We start from the raw sequence: 16,239 nt of genomic DNA, 5'->3' as shown, positions 1-16,239 counted from the left end.
ATCGGAGTCTGGGGGCGGAGGCACGGGAGCCGGTGAGGCAGGAGGCCGGAGGGGGTCCCGGGGATAGGGTGTGGCTTTGAGGGACACGCTGACCCAGCCCCGCGCCCCGACTGCTAGTTCTCAGGTCCCAGTGCGGAGCAGATGCGTAAGACCTACTCGGAGTTCTGCAGCCGCCACACCAAGGCCTTAAAGCTTTATAAGGAGCTGTATGCCCGCGACAAAAGGTTTCAGCAGTTCATCCGGGTGAGTGGACCCCTGCAGGACTCACGCCCAGAGTCACCCCTAGTGGCTCAAACCCCGCCTCCTCTTTCTTGGGGCGCATGGCGGCTGCCGCCACCAAAAGGCCAGGTTCCCACCGACCCCTGTGGCGCGTGTCAACAATAATCCCTCCGAGCGAGCGATAATCCCTGTTCACTCCTTTGTCTGGTTGGTCCTCGTAGGAAACCCGGGGCACAGTGCTCCCCATTTCCAGATGTGGTCACCCAAGCCAGCGGGAGGTCAACAGCCAAGTTAGGGCCGTCACCAGAGCTTAGGCTCCAAGGGCCGTGTTCTTTGCCGTGCCCCCCCCCCCCCCGGCCCCGGCCCCACGCTGGCCCTGAGCCCCATCTCTGCCCTTGTAGAAGGTGACCCGCTCGGCTGTGCTTAAGCGGCATGGGGTACAAGAGTGCATCCTGCTGGTGACCCAGCGCATCACCAAGTACCCGGTGCTCATCAACCGGATCCTGCAGCACTGCCACGGTGAGGGAGCCGGCCGTGCACGGCTGTGCGGGAAGGGCTCTCTGGGGTGAGGAAAGGTGACCCAGGGAAAGGACCGGGTCAGCCGTGGAGCCCGGGGCCACCTCTGTCGATGGGATCCGGACACCGTGGGAACTGGGGCGGGATGGAAGCGGACTAGCCGGGCCTCATGCTGGCCCTCGGCACAGGGACCGAGGAGGAGCGCCAGGACCTGACCACGGCACTGGGGCTGGTGAAGGAGCTGCTGTCCAACGTGGACCAGGATGTGCACGAGCTGGAGAAGGGAGCCCGCCTGCAGGAGATCTACCACCGTATGGACCCTCGGGCCCAGGCCCCGGTGCCTGGCAAGGGCCCCTTCGGCCGAGAGGAGCTTCTGCGGCGCAAGCTCATCCACGATGGTTGCCTGCTCTGGAAGACAGCGACTGGCCGCTTCAAAGGTCAGCGGTCAGCGTGGCGGGCCAAGCGGGAGCCCAGCGCCAGACGTGGAGAGGGAGGGGCATCCAGCCTGTGGGCCCTCTCTCTGCAGCCGGACATCCGGGGCCCAGGGGCAGGGAGATGCAGCAAAGTCCGAATTCTGTATTTCACTGCATGGGCCACACAGGGCTTCCCTGTCAGGATGGGTCCTTGCGTGCCCAGAGAGCTACGAGCCTGGTGAGGAAGACAGAGAAACTCCAGGACCAGGGGACTAGAGTGGGGCAGCTCGCAGGGCTGCAGAGTGGGCTTCGGGAAGACAGCCAGGAAGGCCCAGGGCAGGGGACTGAGCCAGCGAAGGACAGGCGGGGATGGAGAAGGGAGGAAAGCGCAGAGGGGACCAGGCGGGGGGCCCACCTTCCCGGCCTCTCCCCCCAGACTGCCCTGGCCGTGTCTCTCCCACCTGGAGGGGAGTGGCAGGCCGCGGCTCTGGGCGTGGGGAATGAGGGCCAGAATGAAACCGCTCCCGGGCCCGAGGCTGCCGGAGCCCGCCGTCCCATGTCGTGAGACCCCCCTCCATGGCCCGGGGGACGGCAGCGCTTTGCTGGCGCCTTCCTTCATCCCTCTCCTTCCCACCCCTCCCACGCAGCAGCTAAGAATATAAACTGGGGGGGTTAAAAATAGTAAGGCTGGAGAGCTTTATTTCTGAAGCATTTAGCAGAAGCCCTCCCCTCTGTGTGCCCACCGTTTAGTAAGACGCCAAGGGCAAAGGGTGAGCATGTCTTTTCTTGACTGCGACCTCTGCGTTTTAGGGACTTGACCTTTTGTCCGTGTCCCCCCAGTGTTAAAATGCGGGACTCAGGAGCAGAGCGGCTGGAAGGTGGGGCAGAGAAGGACGGTGAAGGAGGCCTCTAGGGTCGAGGGGGGTGGGATTATTCAGCTGTGGGAGGGATGGCTGTGAAGCCTGACTGCCCCCTGCCTCCTGAGCATCGGGAGGTGCGGGCGGGGGGTTTCAGGTCAGGTGGCCAGAAAAGCCCTTCTGTCAGCTGCGAGGCCTGGCCTTTTTTTTTTTTTTAGATTTTATCTATTTTTTGAAAGAGAGACAGTGAGAGAGGGAACACAAGCAGGGGCAGTGGGAGAGGAAGAAGCAGGCTCCCCGCGGAGCAGGGAGCCCGATGCGGGGCTCGATCCCAGGACCCTGGGATCATGACCTGAGCCGAAGGCAGACGCTCAACGACTGAGCCACCCAGGCGCCCCGAGGCATGGCATTTAAAGGGCGGCCCACCCTGCTCTGGGAATGCTTCTTACTCTCACAAAAATTCTGGACCCTTTCACCCGGAAAAATACACGTGCGTGTTATATTACTACATAAAATTATGCGACTTCGGGAGGTTTGCAGAGCCCCCGAGACCCAGCAGTGGACATGCTCGGGGTCTGTGGTCCCCCGGTTAAGAAACGGCCTCAGCTGGGTGAAGAGGGTTTTCCTCGGATGCACCGGTGACCCCCTCCAGTCTTTTCCAGCCAAGAAGCTGTTTGATGTGGGCACAGGCACCTCTCCCCCTGGCATTTCTGAGCTGTAGGAACGGGCAGGTGGGCGGCTGCAAACAGAGGAGGAAGCAGCCAGAGGGAAGAGAGGCCGGGGACAGAGTTGTCAGGCCTGGCCCCCGAGAACGAGGCAGGCCGCTGCACAGGCCTCTGATGCTGGCCATTCTCCCACCAGACGTCCTGATGCTGCTGATGACAGACGTGCTGCTGTTTCTGCAGGAGAAGGACCAGAAGTACATCTTTCCTGCCCTGGTGAGACCTTCCTCCTCCTTTCTCAGCACAGACAAGTGTCACGGGCTCTGCTTGCTTTTCTGCCCAAGCCGGAAAGACCCCAAGAATCCCCCAGAGCCAAGTGGCGATGAGTGTAACCATTGCTACAATATTGGGAGGAATAAAAACAGCTAACGCTGTGTGCGGGCACTTCCACACCGAGGAAGGCCCGCTATGATCCCTTGTTTGTCGATGAGGAAAGTGAACCTTAAAGGTTTTTTTTTTTTAATGTGTGTGTTTTTTAAAGTTTATTTATATATTATTACTGTTATAATTGTTATTAAAGACTTATTCATTCGAGAGAGAGAGAGAGCACGAGCAGGGGAGCAGCAGAGGGAGAGGGACAGACTCCCCACTGAGCAGGGAGCCTGATGCGGGGCTCGATCCCAGGATGCTGGGATCATGACCTGAGCTGAAGGCAGACACTTACCCGACTGAGCCACTAAGTTTATGTATTTTTTTAGCAATCTCTACCCCCAACGTGGAATTGGAACCCACAACCCCGAGATCAAGAGTCGCACGCTCCCCCGCCCGAGCCAGCTGGGCGCCCCGATAAACCTTAGTGTCAATAACGTGTCAGAGGTCACATGTGCTCCCAAGTGCCCTCTGGCCGCACCAATGCTGAGGCTCTAAATTTATATTGCAGGTGGGCTCTTCAGTCCTTCAGGTACTGCAGAAAGACTGAAGACCCAGATGCCCCAGGTCAGGGCTCCCAGGCTGAGTCTTTCCTTTCTGACCCACAGGACAAGCCCTCGGTGGTATCACTGCAGAATCTAATTGTGCGAGACATCGCCAACCAGGAGAAAGGGATGTTTCTGATCAGCGCCACACCCCCTGAGATGTATGAGGTCCACACGGCATCCCGGGATGACCGGAGCACCTGGATCCGAGTCATTCAGCAGAGTGTGCGCGTGTGAGTGTGCATGGCCTCCGGGATCCTGCAGCTTAGGGCCCCAGGCCTCAGCGCTCCCTGGGGAAAGAGCCCAGGGTTCAGAGGGGGAGGCCGGGGCTGGGGGAGGAGCAAAGTGGCCCGGGGCAGGAGAGGTCATCTGGGCCAGCATATCCTATGTGTTTCATGCCGCGACAACCCCGAGCACCTCTCAGGAGTGTGAGCTGGCAAGCAAAGGGACTGCTTGGAGCCGTCCCGTGGTGGTTCACCTGCCGACCAGCAGGACACTCTCATGGGCAGGAACACCTCAGGTATAGGCAGTGGGCAGTTACTTGGATCATACCGCATTTTACCGTTATTTTCTAAAAACAAGTGAACAAGGGAATGAAGTCACTGAGACTAGAGCGAAACCCCCACGGTCGAGGCAAGAAGGAAACCGTTCCATATGCTAAGGCAGCCGACCTCGAGCTTCTGGGGGACGTACGTGGGATTTGAGGCCCTCGACTGTGTGTCTCTTTTGATGAAAAAAGGAAAATGCGTGTAGAGCGTTCAAAACGGATTCTTGAAGATTATGCCAAAAAAAGAAACTCAGGATATTTGTCAATTTTTTTTAGCTTTTAGAAATGGATTTTCTCCACTTTGTAACATGTAAACTTTTTTTTTTTTAACTTCTGCAGTTTAGACTTTCGAACAGATTTTTCAGAAATGCATGCCCAAGTATGACCTTGCCTGTTCTAGGAAAACCATGCCAAATACCTGTCCTATTGGCAGTAGATCCATGGGGGCCTCTCTGTTAACAGTATTAATGTCTATCATTGTGAAAATTATAATTAATACTCTGTATTCGATGTATCAAGCTTCTGCCGTGTTCAAAGCATTGTTGTGTTTTTTTCATTTAACTCTGACAAAAAACAGCCAGTGAAGAAGAAAGATACCATACCCATTTTTCAGATGAGAAATAGAGGCTACCATCGGGTAAATAGTGGGGCCTGGATTTAGGCCCAGTTTGCTTCGCGCCAAGGCTGTACCCGTCCTTGCGGTGCAACCCCCACAGGTGGCCTGTGGAGAGGCACACGCGCCGGGAAATTCGGATGATGGGTGTGAAGGAAAGCAGGGGGTCGGGAGTGAGTGAGGCCAGGGCTTGGGGCTGGTGAGTCTTACAGGGAGGCACCAAGCATGTTCAGGAAGGAGGCTGATTCCTGATCTCTCAACCCCACGCAACCTGTTACCCCTCTAGATGCCCATCCAGAGAGGACTTCCCCCTGATTGAGACAGAGCACGAGGCTTACCTGCGCCGAATCAAGAGTGAGTCCACCCACAGAGCTTGTTAAATAATTTATAATACATCCCCATGATGGAATACGATGGAACTGGTTGAAATGTGCCAATGCTGGGGAGGGCTGATGCAGATCCATAACCAGAATGTAGTGTGAAGTAAAAAGAGCAAGGTTTAACACAACATAGGGCGTATGCTACCTCTGGTGTAAAAATAACGGGGATAGGGTACGTATCACATGTGGTAGGTGTGTGTGTGTGTGTAGTGTCTCCAGAAGGAGAGCTGGGAAGACCAGGGTTGAGACATTAATCTACTTTTTTTACTTTTATTAGAGTATGAACTAACTGCTATACAAAAAGACCAACAAAAATCAGTTTCTTAAGGTAGAAGATCGTTTCTCTATAGTCCACAAGTGGGAAGTACAGGGTAGTCAGTACACCTCTGCCATCTTCATCATAGAGATTCCCCACCTCCCTGTCCAAAGTGGCTACTGTAGCTCCTGCTGTCACATCTGCATCCCAGCTAGCGGGGAGGTGGAAGGGAACAGGGAGAGTTTATACCCTTTTTTTAAGATTGTATTTTATTTTATTTATATATATATAATGTATATTTTATATTTATAAATATAAAACATATTACATGTGGGGCTTGAACTCATGACCCTGGGATCAAGAGTCGCATGCTTTATTGACTAAGCCCGCAAGGTGCCCCTTAAGATTTTATTTTTGAGTAGTCTGTACACCCAAGGTGGGGCTCAAACTCACAACCCCAAGATCAAGAGTCACACGCTCCACTCACTGAGCCAGCCAGGTGCCTCTATACCCTTTTCTTTTAAGGGCCAATCCGGAGAGACAGTCATGTCCGTTGACCACAGTTTAGTCCCATGGCAATGTCTAGCTGCAGGTCAGGTTTAATTGGGCAGCTACGTGCCCACATGAAATTTGTATGGACTCTCCAATTAAAGGAAGATGGGAGAATGAAAGTTGTGGGCATCTGCAGTTCTGGCCACAGATCATGTTAGTTTTGCTTTTACAATAAAAGTCCAGGGGCACCTGGCTGGCTCCGTGAGTAGAGCCTGTGACTCTTGATCTTGGGGTCGTGCGTTTGAGCCCCATGTTGGGCATGGAGCCTACTTTAAAAAAAAGAAAGTTCATATATTACTTTTCCAAAAAAAAAGTGTTTTCTTTTTCATAAATGCCAAAAATCCAGAATTAAGTACTACACTCAGCCCGGCCGTGGCCCCCAGGCCCTTGGGCCGCCCTTCCAGCACGGCTCTCTGGCTGCGCCCCCTCCCCCCATAACACCGCCCTCCCCCCCCACCCCCACCGCGTGCTCACCTGTTCCGTATCCACAGTGGAGCTGCAACAGAAAGACCAGGCCCTGGTTGAGCTGCTGCAGGAGAAGGTCGGGCTGTTCGCCGAGATGACCCATTTCCAGGTGGAGGAAGACGGTGGTGGGTTGACCCTGCCTGCCTTACCCAGGGGCCTTTTCCGCTCCGAGTCCCTGGAGTGCCCCCGTGGAGAGCGGCTGCTGCAGGATGCCATCCGTGAGGGTGAGGGAGCCCTGAGGGAGGAGTCCAGGGCCATCCACTCGGCCTCACAGAATAGGGACACGTGACTACACGTGGACACACACAACCCCAGTGTCCATAAACTTCCTGGGGCACCAGGTGTGGGGAAGGCCAGGGTGGGGCGGGGGAGGCACAGTCCTTGCTACTGTTTGACACCTTGTCCTGCATACGTTTGTGCTGCCCCTTCGGCGCCCTTCAGTGACCTCTGCCCTGTGGGGGGTGGTATGAGTGAGGGCCCCTGGGCGGCTGACTGTTACGCGGTGCCTTGGGTGGAAGGCACCCTGCCGTTCCCTGCAGGGTTCCTTGTGGCTCCTGGGCTTACCCCCCCCCTTCCCTGTAGTGGAGGGTCTGAAAGACCTCCTGGTGGGGCCTGGAGTAGAACTGCTCCTGACACCCCGGGAACCAGCCTTGCCCGTGGACCCGGATGGCGGCGGTAGCACGAGTCCTGGGGTCACTGCCAGTGAGTGCCTGGGCTGGGGCCACGGTGGTGGGTGGGAGGGAGGGGCCAGGCCCTGAGGACCTGAGCTCAGCCTGTCCTTCCCCTTCTCCACAGATGGTGAGCCCAGAACCTTCAATGGCTCGATTGAGCTCTGCCGAACCGACTCAGACTCCAGCCAGAAGGTGGGTCTGCAAGAGGTACCAGGGCTCGTGAGAGGGCGGGAAGGGGCAGCTGGCCCGTGGACCCCTGACACAGAGCTGTGGGGGACCGGCGCCTGCAAATCCCCCATCCTTGCCTCTCTCTGCAGGACCGGAATGGAAATCAGCTGAGAGCCCCCCAGGAGGTGAGGTGGGAACCCACTGGTGTAGCCGACTGAAAGGGAGCGTGTTGTGGCTGAGAAATCGGGCCCCGGTGTGGGGTGGTGTTGGGGAGAGTCGACATCTGAGAGTGTCTGGAGGCTTGCTGTCCCCAAACCCACATTTGGTCACCTTCTGGGCAGCTCTCCCATCCTGAAGCTTGGGCCCCGTCCCCACCCTCTCCTCTGTCCTCAGGAAGCGTTACAGCGATTGGTCAATCTCTATGGACTTCTGCACGGCCTCCAGGTCAGCGGGGCCAGCGCTAGAATGGGCAGGGGAGGAGAGAGCGGGGCTGCCTGTTCACGCGCCTTCAGGGCCTTTCCCGGGTGGAGCTCTCCGGGAGCCCTAACCAGCCCCCCCCCCCCCCCCCCCCCGGGGAGCCAGGGTTCTGATACACCCGCGGGTGCCCCTTACGCCCCCAGGCGGCTGTGGCGCAGCAGGACACGCTGATGGAAGCGCGGTTCCCCGAGGGCCCCGAGCGGCGGGAGAAGCTGGCCCGCGCCAACTCTCGGGACGGAGAGGCCGGCCGAGCCGGCCCCGGCCCCGCGGCGCCGGACAAGCAGGCCACCGAGCTGGCGCTCCTGCAGCGGCAACACGCTCTGCTGCAGGAGGAGTTGCGGCGCTGCCGGCGGTTGGGCGAGGAGCGCGCCACAGAGGCCGGCAGCCTGGAGGCCCGGCTCCGCGAGAGCGAGCAGGCCCGCGCCCGGCTGGAGCGGGAGGCCGAAGAGGCCCGCAGGCAGCTGGCCGCCCTGGGCCAGAGCGAGCCGCCCCCCGCGGAGGCCCCCTGGGCCCGCAGGCCCCTGGACCCGCGGCGCCGCAGCCTGCCTGCGGGCGACGCCCTGTACCTGAGCTTCACGCCCCCGCAGGTAAGGAAGCTCGGGGGCGCTGAGCTGGGAGGGTGCGAGGGCCCGCGGGACGCGCCGAGCCGAGCGCCCGAGCACTAGGCTGCGGCTGGAGAGGGGGCGAGGTGGCGGGGCGCAGAGCGCCGGCGGTGGTGCGCCCGGCTGAGCTCACTCCCTGGCCTGCTGCCTTTCCTGCCGGCCTGTCACAGCCCAGCCGAGGCCACGACCGCCTGGATTTGTCTGTGACCATTCGCTCTGTCCATCGACCCTTTGAGGACCGAGAGAGACAGGAGCTGGGCAGCCCCGAGGAGCGGCTGCAGGACAGCAGCGACGCCGACACGGGCAGCGAGGAGGAAGGGGGCAGCCGCCTGTCCCCGCCCCACAGTCCGCGAGGTGAGGCGCCGGTGCACGTGGGCTGCCGCCCTTGGCTGTGTGTGCTGGCGCAGGGGGACACTTAGGGGGCCGCAGTCGCCGCCGAGGGCTACCGTACTCTGTAAGTCTCGCGAGGGGCACACAGGACTCACTTGCTGCCTTTTCCGATGCCGGGCGGGCAGCCCCGAGCGCTCCGGGAAGCAAAGAAGGTGGGAGCCGCTCCTGTAAGTCTGTGATGCCAACCTTTTCAAGTAGACGTCGGTTTTGTTTTGTTTTTTTTTTTAAGATTTTATTTTATTTGTCAGAGAGAGCGAGCGAGCGAGCACAAGCAGGGGGAGCGGCAGAGGGAGAGGGAGAAGCAGACTCCCCGCCGAGCAGGGGGCCGGATGCGGGGGCTCGATCCCGGGAGTCTGGGATCGTGACCCGAGCCGAAGGCAGACGCTTCACCAACTGAGCCACCCAGGCGCCCCTAAACTTAGATTTCTAAGGAAAAGAAATTTCTAAGACTGTCAAAGTTCTTATAGTAGATTCAAGAAATACAAAATAACCAAAAGCTAGTGTGACTTTATGTAATAATCTTAAACTATTTTGTATGTTCTTAGCTGCAGTGTATCTTCCTGTCTTCAGGAAGGATACAGAGTAGGCAGGTGTGGGCACATGACTGACTCTGCGGACAGAGGTTCCGGCTCACCCGCCGCCTCACAGCTTGGGCCTGGGTGGGGCACTAACTAACCCTGTTTAGTGCAGGGGTGCAGCTGCTCGAGGGAGCCTGTGCTCTCCCGCTAACTCTGCCCATCCCCCTTCAGACTTCACCCGAATGCAGGACATCCCGGAAGAGATCGAGAGTCGCGACGGGGAGCCTGTGGCTTCAGAGAGCTAAGGGGGCCCCACCCCCGTCCGGTGCCCCCAGGAAGAACACAGCGAGGGAGGCAAAACTTTGGGGACTCCAACCTGCCAATGGCGAGGGAACATTCGAAAGAACTGCTGACCCCCTGCCAGCTCTTGGGCTCCTTGGACACCTGGGGCCCCCAGGAAGCTGGGGGGGTCTTGGGCCACAGGGCCCCCTGCTGGCATCCAGGAGCTACACCACAGATGCCACGTTTTCATGCCTTCTTCCCTCTACTTTAGGAAAATTTATTTATTTATTGTTTATTAGTTACACAGGGAGTGGGGAGATTTAGAGGACCAGGGACACGGGAACCAAGCCATAGGGATCGGGGGCCTTGTCCTGTAACACTACTGGGGTTTATTCAGGCTTAACCCCGCGGCTGCTGGGTTCTAGCCCCGACACCCCCCCCCCAGCAACACCATCTTTGAGGAGAGGCTGCTGCACCACCAGACCCTTCCAGAAGGGCTGTGGGCGGGGCCTGCCCCCTCCCCTCCCCCGCTAACTGCTGTTCTCCCTTCTCTCCATCCTCCCTGGAGACCCCCCCCCCACCTCGGGGTCGGAGGCGATGGAGTAGAGGTCGAGAGGCCACGATGGCTCTGTTGGGGGGTGAGGGGAAAGCCCACGGGACCAGAATGTTTTTTGTTGTTGTTTTCTTTTTTGTACCAAAGCCAGCTGCACGTGTTTTGTATTTTTAAGAGATGATTGTAGGCAATTAGAAATCACAGCCTTCTATTTCCGCTTATCGGAAGAGCTTGAGGGGTGGGGGGACGGCGCCCCCTCATCTGCAGTAACGGGGGACCTACTCTGACCTCTTCTCCAGCCGTTTGGAAAACATGTTGTAGGGTGAGTTGGGAAATCTCTGTGAACCCTGACCTCATCCCCACCTCAGCAACCATGACTGAAACCTCAGCGTGAATTTGGGGGATTTTCCAGTGGACCCCCAGTGCCCACCAGCCCCAGCCATTTTCTGCCCATTTGATTGTTTAAAAAAAAAAAAAAAGAAGAGCTAAAGCAGGGAAAATTAAAGACCTGGACCCCCACGACGTGCTGTCTCTTGATGTCTGCCTGCCCTACGGGCTGGACGGGTGGCCCCCAAGGGAGGAGCAGGCCGCCTCCCCCAACACAGGCCACTCCCAGAAGAAAGTGCCTTGAGCCCTTGTCGGCGCCGACGTCCACAGATCCAGGGATCAAAATGCAGGGCACTTAGGTTCCAGGGGCTGCTGGGGATTCCAGAATTAGAAAACTGGTCTCGGCCTCAGAGGCATGCCCTGCTCAGAAATGGCGTCCGCGGTGGCCCCCTCCCTTCCCCTGCGGGCCCAGTTCCTGCTGGCCTCTCCCCAGAGTCCTTCATTTTCAGATTCAGACCCCACTCTGCCCTCGGTCTTTAGTGTCAGAGCCCTAGGGCAACCTCTTGAAGGGGCCGTGGGTGAGAGATTAGGTCGGTTTCAGTTCTTGGTTTTGCTTCATTTCACTTCCTGTTTCTGGTTACTACTCCCCTGCGGCTGGGGGAGGGGAAGAGGGAGGGCGGCCACGCGGTCCACGCGCGCGCACACGCTGGCATACGCACACACCTCCTCGGGGGGGAGGAACTGAAATCAGCTGGGGAGTGGGCTTGGGGGCCGCCCGCACCTCCCTCCTGTACCCGCCCACGGCATCTGGCCTTCAGCAGGTGCTTTCTCATCCATTACCGGGTCTGTGTGGTGGGCGGGCATGGAACGGGAAGGCTGCCCGGCCAGGGTAGCCAAGCCAGGCGGGCCCGGCCTCCACTTCCCTCCGGAGCGCCAAGCGTCCAGCTCGCGGACATGTGGCTCAGCAGCTGTGTGCTGCGTCAGCTGGAAGCTGGGACCCCCTCCAGGGTGGAGTGGAGAGTGGACCACCGTGTGGGTGGGTGATACGAGCCCTCAGACCAAGAAAGGGGAATGCAGGCTCCTCCAACATGGTCACAGATCTGGTGAGGGATGCTGGTCAGGAGAGATGCGGGAACCCGGAGACACAGAGCCCAGGGCGGGTGTGGAGAAGCCCACAGCTCCCGGGGACAGCACTGGTGTATCCCCAGCAGCGCTGTCCCTCTGCCGCTCCTCGACCCCGAGACACGCTGCCCACCTTTCTCTGACGTGGCTATTTCTGGACATAAGTCTCTTGCAGTTTTGCCCCTTCTGGTCCTGGTGCCCTTGCTAAGCTCTTCAGAAACCCAGTCAGCCTCGATCCTTCCCACTGCGGTTTCAAAGCTCTCTGGCTGCTTGCTGCAGGGAGCCAGGGCCCAGCTTCACTGCAGTGCTTGCCTTCCCCTCCAAGCAGTGCCCAGCCGCCTGCCCAGTCCTCTGCCGCACCTCCCCCGCCCCCCCACCCCTCCCCATCGGATGGTAGGTGTGCACACAGTCACTCCTCTAGGACTTGGACCTGTTGAAACTCCGTCAGTATTTACCTCCAGGCCCCGTGAGCAGAGATGCCCCCAGGGGAGCCCTCAGAGGAGTTGCAGGGGGTGGTGAGGGAGGGGTACTTAGATGGGGAGGATTTTCCATCCTGAATTGACTGGGAACAGACCTGGAGTTTTAGAACCAGTTTAAACACGAAAGGGAGGAAATTAAACATCAAGAAGCTCATTAGGCCTCGTCACCATTGCTTAATGTGTTGTGAATCGGGTGGCTGTTGGGAGTCTCCTGCTCCGCAGCTGGATGGAGCTAGTGCAGAGGGGGCCTGCCAAGGGCGCGCCCCCAGCCTTGCTCCGGGCCCTTGAGAGGCCAGAGTGGTTGGCTTGGCGGTGATGGGGGCAACGGCAGTGGGAGCTCCACCGTGTCTAGCTTCTGCCACCTCCCTCCTTTCCAGGGGCTGACCCCCCTTCTAACTGGGTCTCCGTGGATACAGAAACCAAAGGCAGACCCGCCGCCCTGGAGAACGCTCCTCAGAAGGAACTGGAGGGGCCAATCCCTCACCCAGGTCTTCACCTACAACTTTCATTTCCCTCCAGAGTGTGTGAACATCACCCCAGATGAGACCTCTCTGGCTCCCGGTCCCCATCTCCCAGCTGCCCCCTTTTCCTTCCCTTTCTTTTCCTCCTCTTCCTGCTGTTGGATTCCATTTTCCATGAAGTGTTAAGAGCAATAGCCAACACACTACTTCAGGCACCGCTGAATCGTCAACACCCCATTGTACAGATGAGAAAACCGGTAGAAGTAACTTACCGAGGTCTCTCCGCTGGCTCGTGTTGGAGCTAGGATGTGAATCAGGTGCTGCTGATCCGCGCTGCGCGTGGGGCAGGGAGGGACCCTCGCACCAGTCTCCCACCCTGGTTCCCACTTCTCTGGACACACCTGAGGCCCCTCTTCTCCCTACCCCTTCCCCACCTCTCGCCTCCCTACGCCCCACCCACATCCTTGACTTCTCTCCACTTCTCCCTGCAAATCCTGCTTAAAGAATAGGCGGTTTTTACACTTGGGGCTGGGCCGATGCCAGGGGTCCAGCAGCGCCTCACAGGGGGCCTCTCCCTGCAGGGGGCTCCAGCCTTCTCAGCTGAGGTCTGCAGGCACCAGGTTTCCATGGGCACCACTGAGATGCTATAAGGCAGAGATGGCCGGTGGGGGGTGGGGGGGTGTTTGGCTCTGGCACCAGAGAACAAGGAACACCTGTTTAAGTGCGGGTAGGGGTGTGTGGGAGGACAGACGGAGGGCAAGAGGCACTGACCTCCGATCCATTAGTCTAGAACCCTTGGGGAGTTCTCCCAGGAGGCAGAAATGGGGCAAAGAATGCTTTTGCTCACACTGAACCAGAGGTGGAAGCGTGACAGGTCAAGACGGCTGTGATGATGCAGAGGCTTATTCTCCATCCTCTGCCTTTCCGCTATCGCCATCCATTCCTCCCCGTGCACGAAGACCTGAGCTCTGTCATACTCAGCCCCCAGGTGACCCCCCAGCCGCACCCCGCCACGCCCGCAGGGGGTCAAAGACCAGCCTCCCTGAGGGTGCAGCGGCCCAGGCTGGCTCTCCCCGCGGTGAATGATTCCGCCCCGATGGAGCCCAGGAAGAGAGGAGGGTGTTCAGCACCCTTCACCCAGGTGTCCGTTTGTCCCAGCCGGTGGCCGTGGTCCGAGGGCCCCTCTGCCAGAGCAGGAGTGCGCTCTCCACCCGCCGCCTGCCTCTGTCCCTCGGGGCCACCAGTTCCACAGCCTTGCTCGCTGATTCTTGAAGGTGTCTGCCGGGGTCCATCAGGCTCCTGCCTCAGGAGACAGGACAGCACGGGGCTGAGGCAGCTCTTGCTGTGCCCCGGGCAGGTGGTGACAGGGGAGGTGAAGCTATGGGTGGTGGAGAAAGATGCTCTCCCAGGGCATCCGGTCAAAGGTCACCAGGACGCTCCAGCCAGTGACCACCCGGTTGGGGGAGCCGCGGAGGGAGGAGGAGGCCTCTGGGTATAGACAGAGCGGGCCACGAAGGCCAGCAGCAGGTGGCGTGATGGCGCCCAGGGCGCCGTGAAGGCCAGTGCCATCGTGTGCAGTTGGCACCTGCCGGGGAAAGCGCAGCGGACACAGACGCATGCCCCACACCTCTCCCTGGGCCCCAAAGACAGCCCCCACCCGCCCACACTTCCGGGGTGGCCACGCAGGCCTGGAAGAGAGGTGGCTGTCTGGTCCCACGGCCACGGCCACCACCGGTATCCGGCAACACTTAGCGGGAGTGAGGAAGATGCCGGCGTCGACGTGGAAGATGCTGGCCCTCAGCACCACCTCGTGGAGGGCACCTCCAAAGAGCCAGTGGAAGTCCCGCGTGGACGCAGCTGCCCAGAAGGGGACAGTGAGGGCCAGGCCCTCTGTCTGCCCGAGCCAGGCGCCCCCGGAGCACAGGTGCCCAGCAGCCAGAGCACGGCCAGGTTTTCCAGCAAGCCGGCCGCCCCCACAAGCCCGCTGGCCAGGGCGCCCGCCACCCTCAGGGCTAGGGACGGATGGGACGGCATGGCCGTTGCTGGCACTCCGCACACCGCCTCCCAGGCATTGCCCTAGACCGCGGGCAGCGGGGCATGGACGCCACCAGGCGTGAGAGCTGGTGCCCGGGCGCCTCCTGCGGGGCTGGGGTGACAGCAGCGCAGGTCTGTGCTCCCCCGTGCGCAGGAAGGGCTCTAGCACGCAGAGCTGGAGGGGGCGAGGGGGAATTCTGCACTGTGGGGGGCAGCCCCAAGCCTCCACACAGGGAGAAGGCCAGAGGTACCCCATCCATCTGAGCGATGAAGCCAAACTGGAGCCCCCTCTTTTCCTGACTGCACACAGAGGCCCCCTTCTCTGCAGAAAGTGCTCCCTCGGGGCCTGGGGGCAGGGGTTGGGGGACACGGAGGCATGGAATGCAGACGGATGTCCAAGAGAGAGCAGAGATTCTGGAGTTCCAGGTCTGCTCCTCACTAAATGTGTGGCTTTGGTAAATTACTCCTCCGAGCCTTGGCTTTCTTGTTAAAAATTTCAGACAAAAGTCTCTGCTCCACAGGATTGGTGTGATTAAATGAGATAAAACATGTGAGGGGCGCCTGGGTGGTTCAGTTGTTAAGCATCTGCCTTTGGCTCAGGTCATGATCCCGGGATCCTGGGATTGAGCCCAGCTTTGGGCTCCCTGCTCAGAGGGGACTCTGCTTCTCCCTCTGCCTCTGCCCTGCCCCCCCCGTACCCCCACCCCACTTGTGCTCTCTTTCTCTCAAATAAATTAATAAAATCTTTAAAAAAATAAATAAAACATGTGAAAAAAGCACTTTTTATGTTGCTATTTGCATGAATGATTATTATTTAAAGTTTGGGGTGTCCATCGCAGAAAGGGGCCGGGCATCGCACAGCTATCTATTGTCACCATGCCCGTGGAAGCGTGCCAACTCAAATACAGGTCAGAATTCACTGCAGCAAGTGACCCTGAGGCTAAGAGCTGGGAGGGAAAGGGCAGAGGAAGTCACAGCTTCCTGTTCTCCCCGCTGGGTCCCCCACCGCCCCCCCTGCCATTTCACCCTTTCCTGCTCTAGTCTGTGGAGCCAGAGGCCAGCAGCGCCCCCACCCTCTCCTCGGATCCCCGAGCTCATGTCAGAGGTATGGGTGCTGAGATACACCCTCACCACACCTCATTCTGTCTCCCTGTGATCTCAGTCCTAACTGGAAAAAATGCCTCACTGGGTCTTCCCCTTTTGTGCCCAGATCCCTACCCTTTACAGAATGTGCTGGGATGCGGGAAAAGAGAAGGCGGGAGGTGAGTAGATAAGAGAGAGGGACTTTTTCAATACTCAAGACCTTCCTGCCTTCCGCCCACTCATTAAGAAGTCTGATCTTCAACTCCCTCAGAGTGCTGGGGGAGGAGAGGGGCCTTTAGGACAACCAACCAGCTGTGGGTTTGATGAACCCGATAGGAGAGACCCCGACTGGGAGCCCAGATGTTTGGGTCTTCCAGCAAGGGATGGGTATGAAGTGGTGGCAGAAGGCAGAAGCCCCGTCCCAGTGCAGGGGAGCCCCCCAGGTGGGGCTGCTCCTGTGTCCTTCGTGTCAGTCCGTCTGTCTGTCGGGGCCGTGCGTCCTCCTCCAGCACCACCTTGCCAGTCTGGCAGTGAAGATATCTGTGGAATACAGAAGGTGGGTGAGGATTCCAGCGTCCTGCTCTCCATGGGAAACGTCAGGTTCTTGTTACCTGTATT

General features: G+C 58.8%; 1 protein-coding gene across 9 annotated transcripts in view; it reads left to right on the top strand.

Annotated features, from left to right (window-relative positions):
- Window positions 1–10,637, top strand: part of ARHGEF2 (Rho/Rac guanine nucleotide exchange factor 2) — a 28,079-nt gene extending 17,442 nt beyond the window's left edge. For 7 of the 9 annotated variants that reach the window (XM_027610805.2, XM_027610810.2, XM_027610813.2 and 4 more), the window contains 14 exons: window positions 118–243; window positions 621–738; window positions 924–1,172; window positions 2,867–2,943; window positions 3,705–3,874; window positions 5,088–5,155; window positions 6,481–6,678; window positions 7,037–7,156; window positions 7,250–7,317; window positions 7,443–7,478; window positions 7,687–7,737; window positions 7,914–8,357; window positions 8,543–8,726; window positions 9,512–10,637. In XM_027610805.2, coding sequence (XP_027466606.1) covers window positions 118–243; window positions 621–738; window positions 924–1,172; window positions 2,867–2,943; window positions 3,705–3,874; window positions 5,088–5,155; window positions 6,481–6,678; window positions 7,037–7,156; window positions 7,250–7,317; window positions 7,443–7,478; window positions 7,687–7,737; window positions 7,914–8,357; window positions 8,543–8,726; window positions 9,512–9,585 — 1,983 coding nt within the window. In that variant the 3' untranslated portion in view covers window positions 9,586–10,637. The remainder of the gene's footprint in view (window positions 1–117; window positions 244–620; window positions 739–923; window positions 1,173–2,866; window positions 2,944–3,704; window positions 3,875–5,087; window positions 5,156–6,480; window positions 6,679–7,036; window positions 7,157–7,249; window positions 7,318–7,442; window positions 7,479–7,686; window positions 7,738–7,913; window positions 8,358–8,542; window positions 8,727–9,511) is intronic. The other 2 variants (XM_027610806.2, XM_027610811.2) reach the window with 1 other exon arrangement.
- Window positions 10,638–16,239: the final 5,602 nt, after the last annotated feature.

The sequence above is a fragment of the Zalophus californianus genome, chromosome 10 (assembly GCF_009762305.2).
Source record: "Zalophus californianus isolate mZalCal1 chromosome 10, mZalCal1.pri.v2, whole genome shotgun sequence".
Classification (NCBI taxonomy): Eukaryota; Metazoa; Chordata; class Mammalia; order Carnivora; family Otariidae; genus Zalophus; species Zalophus californianus.
Note: the sequence above shows the minus strand (reverse complement) of the source record. Positions and strands in the feature narration are given on the sequence as shown.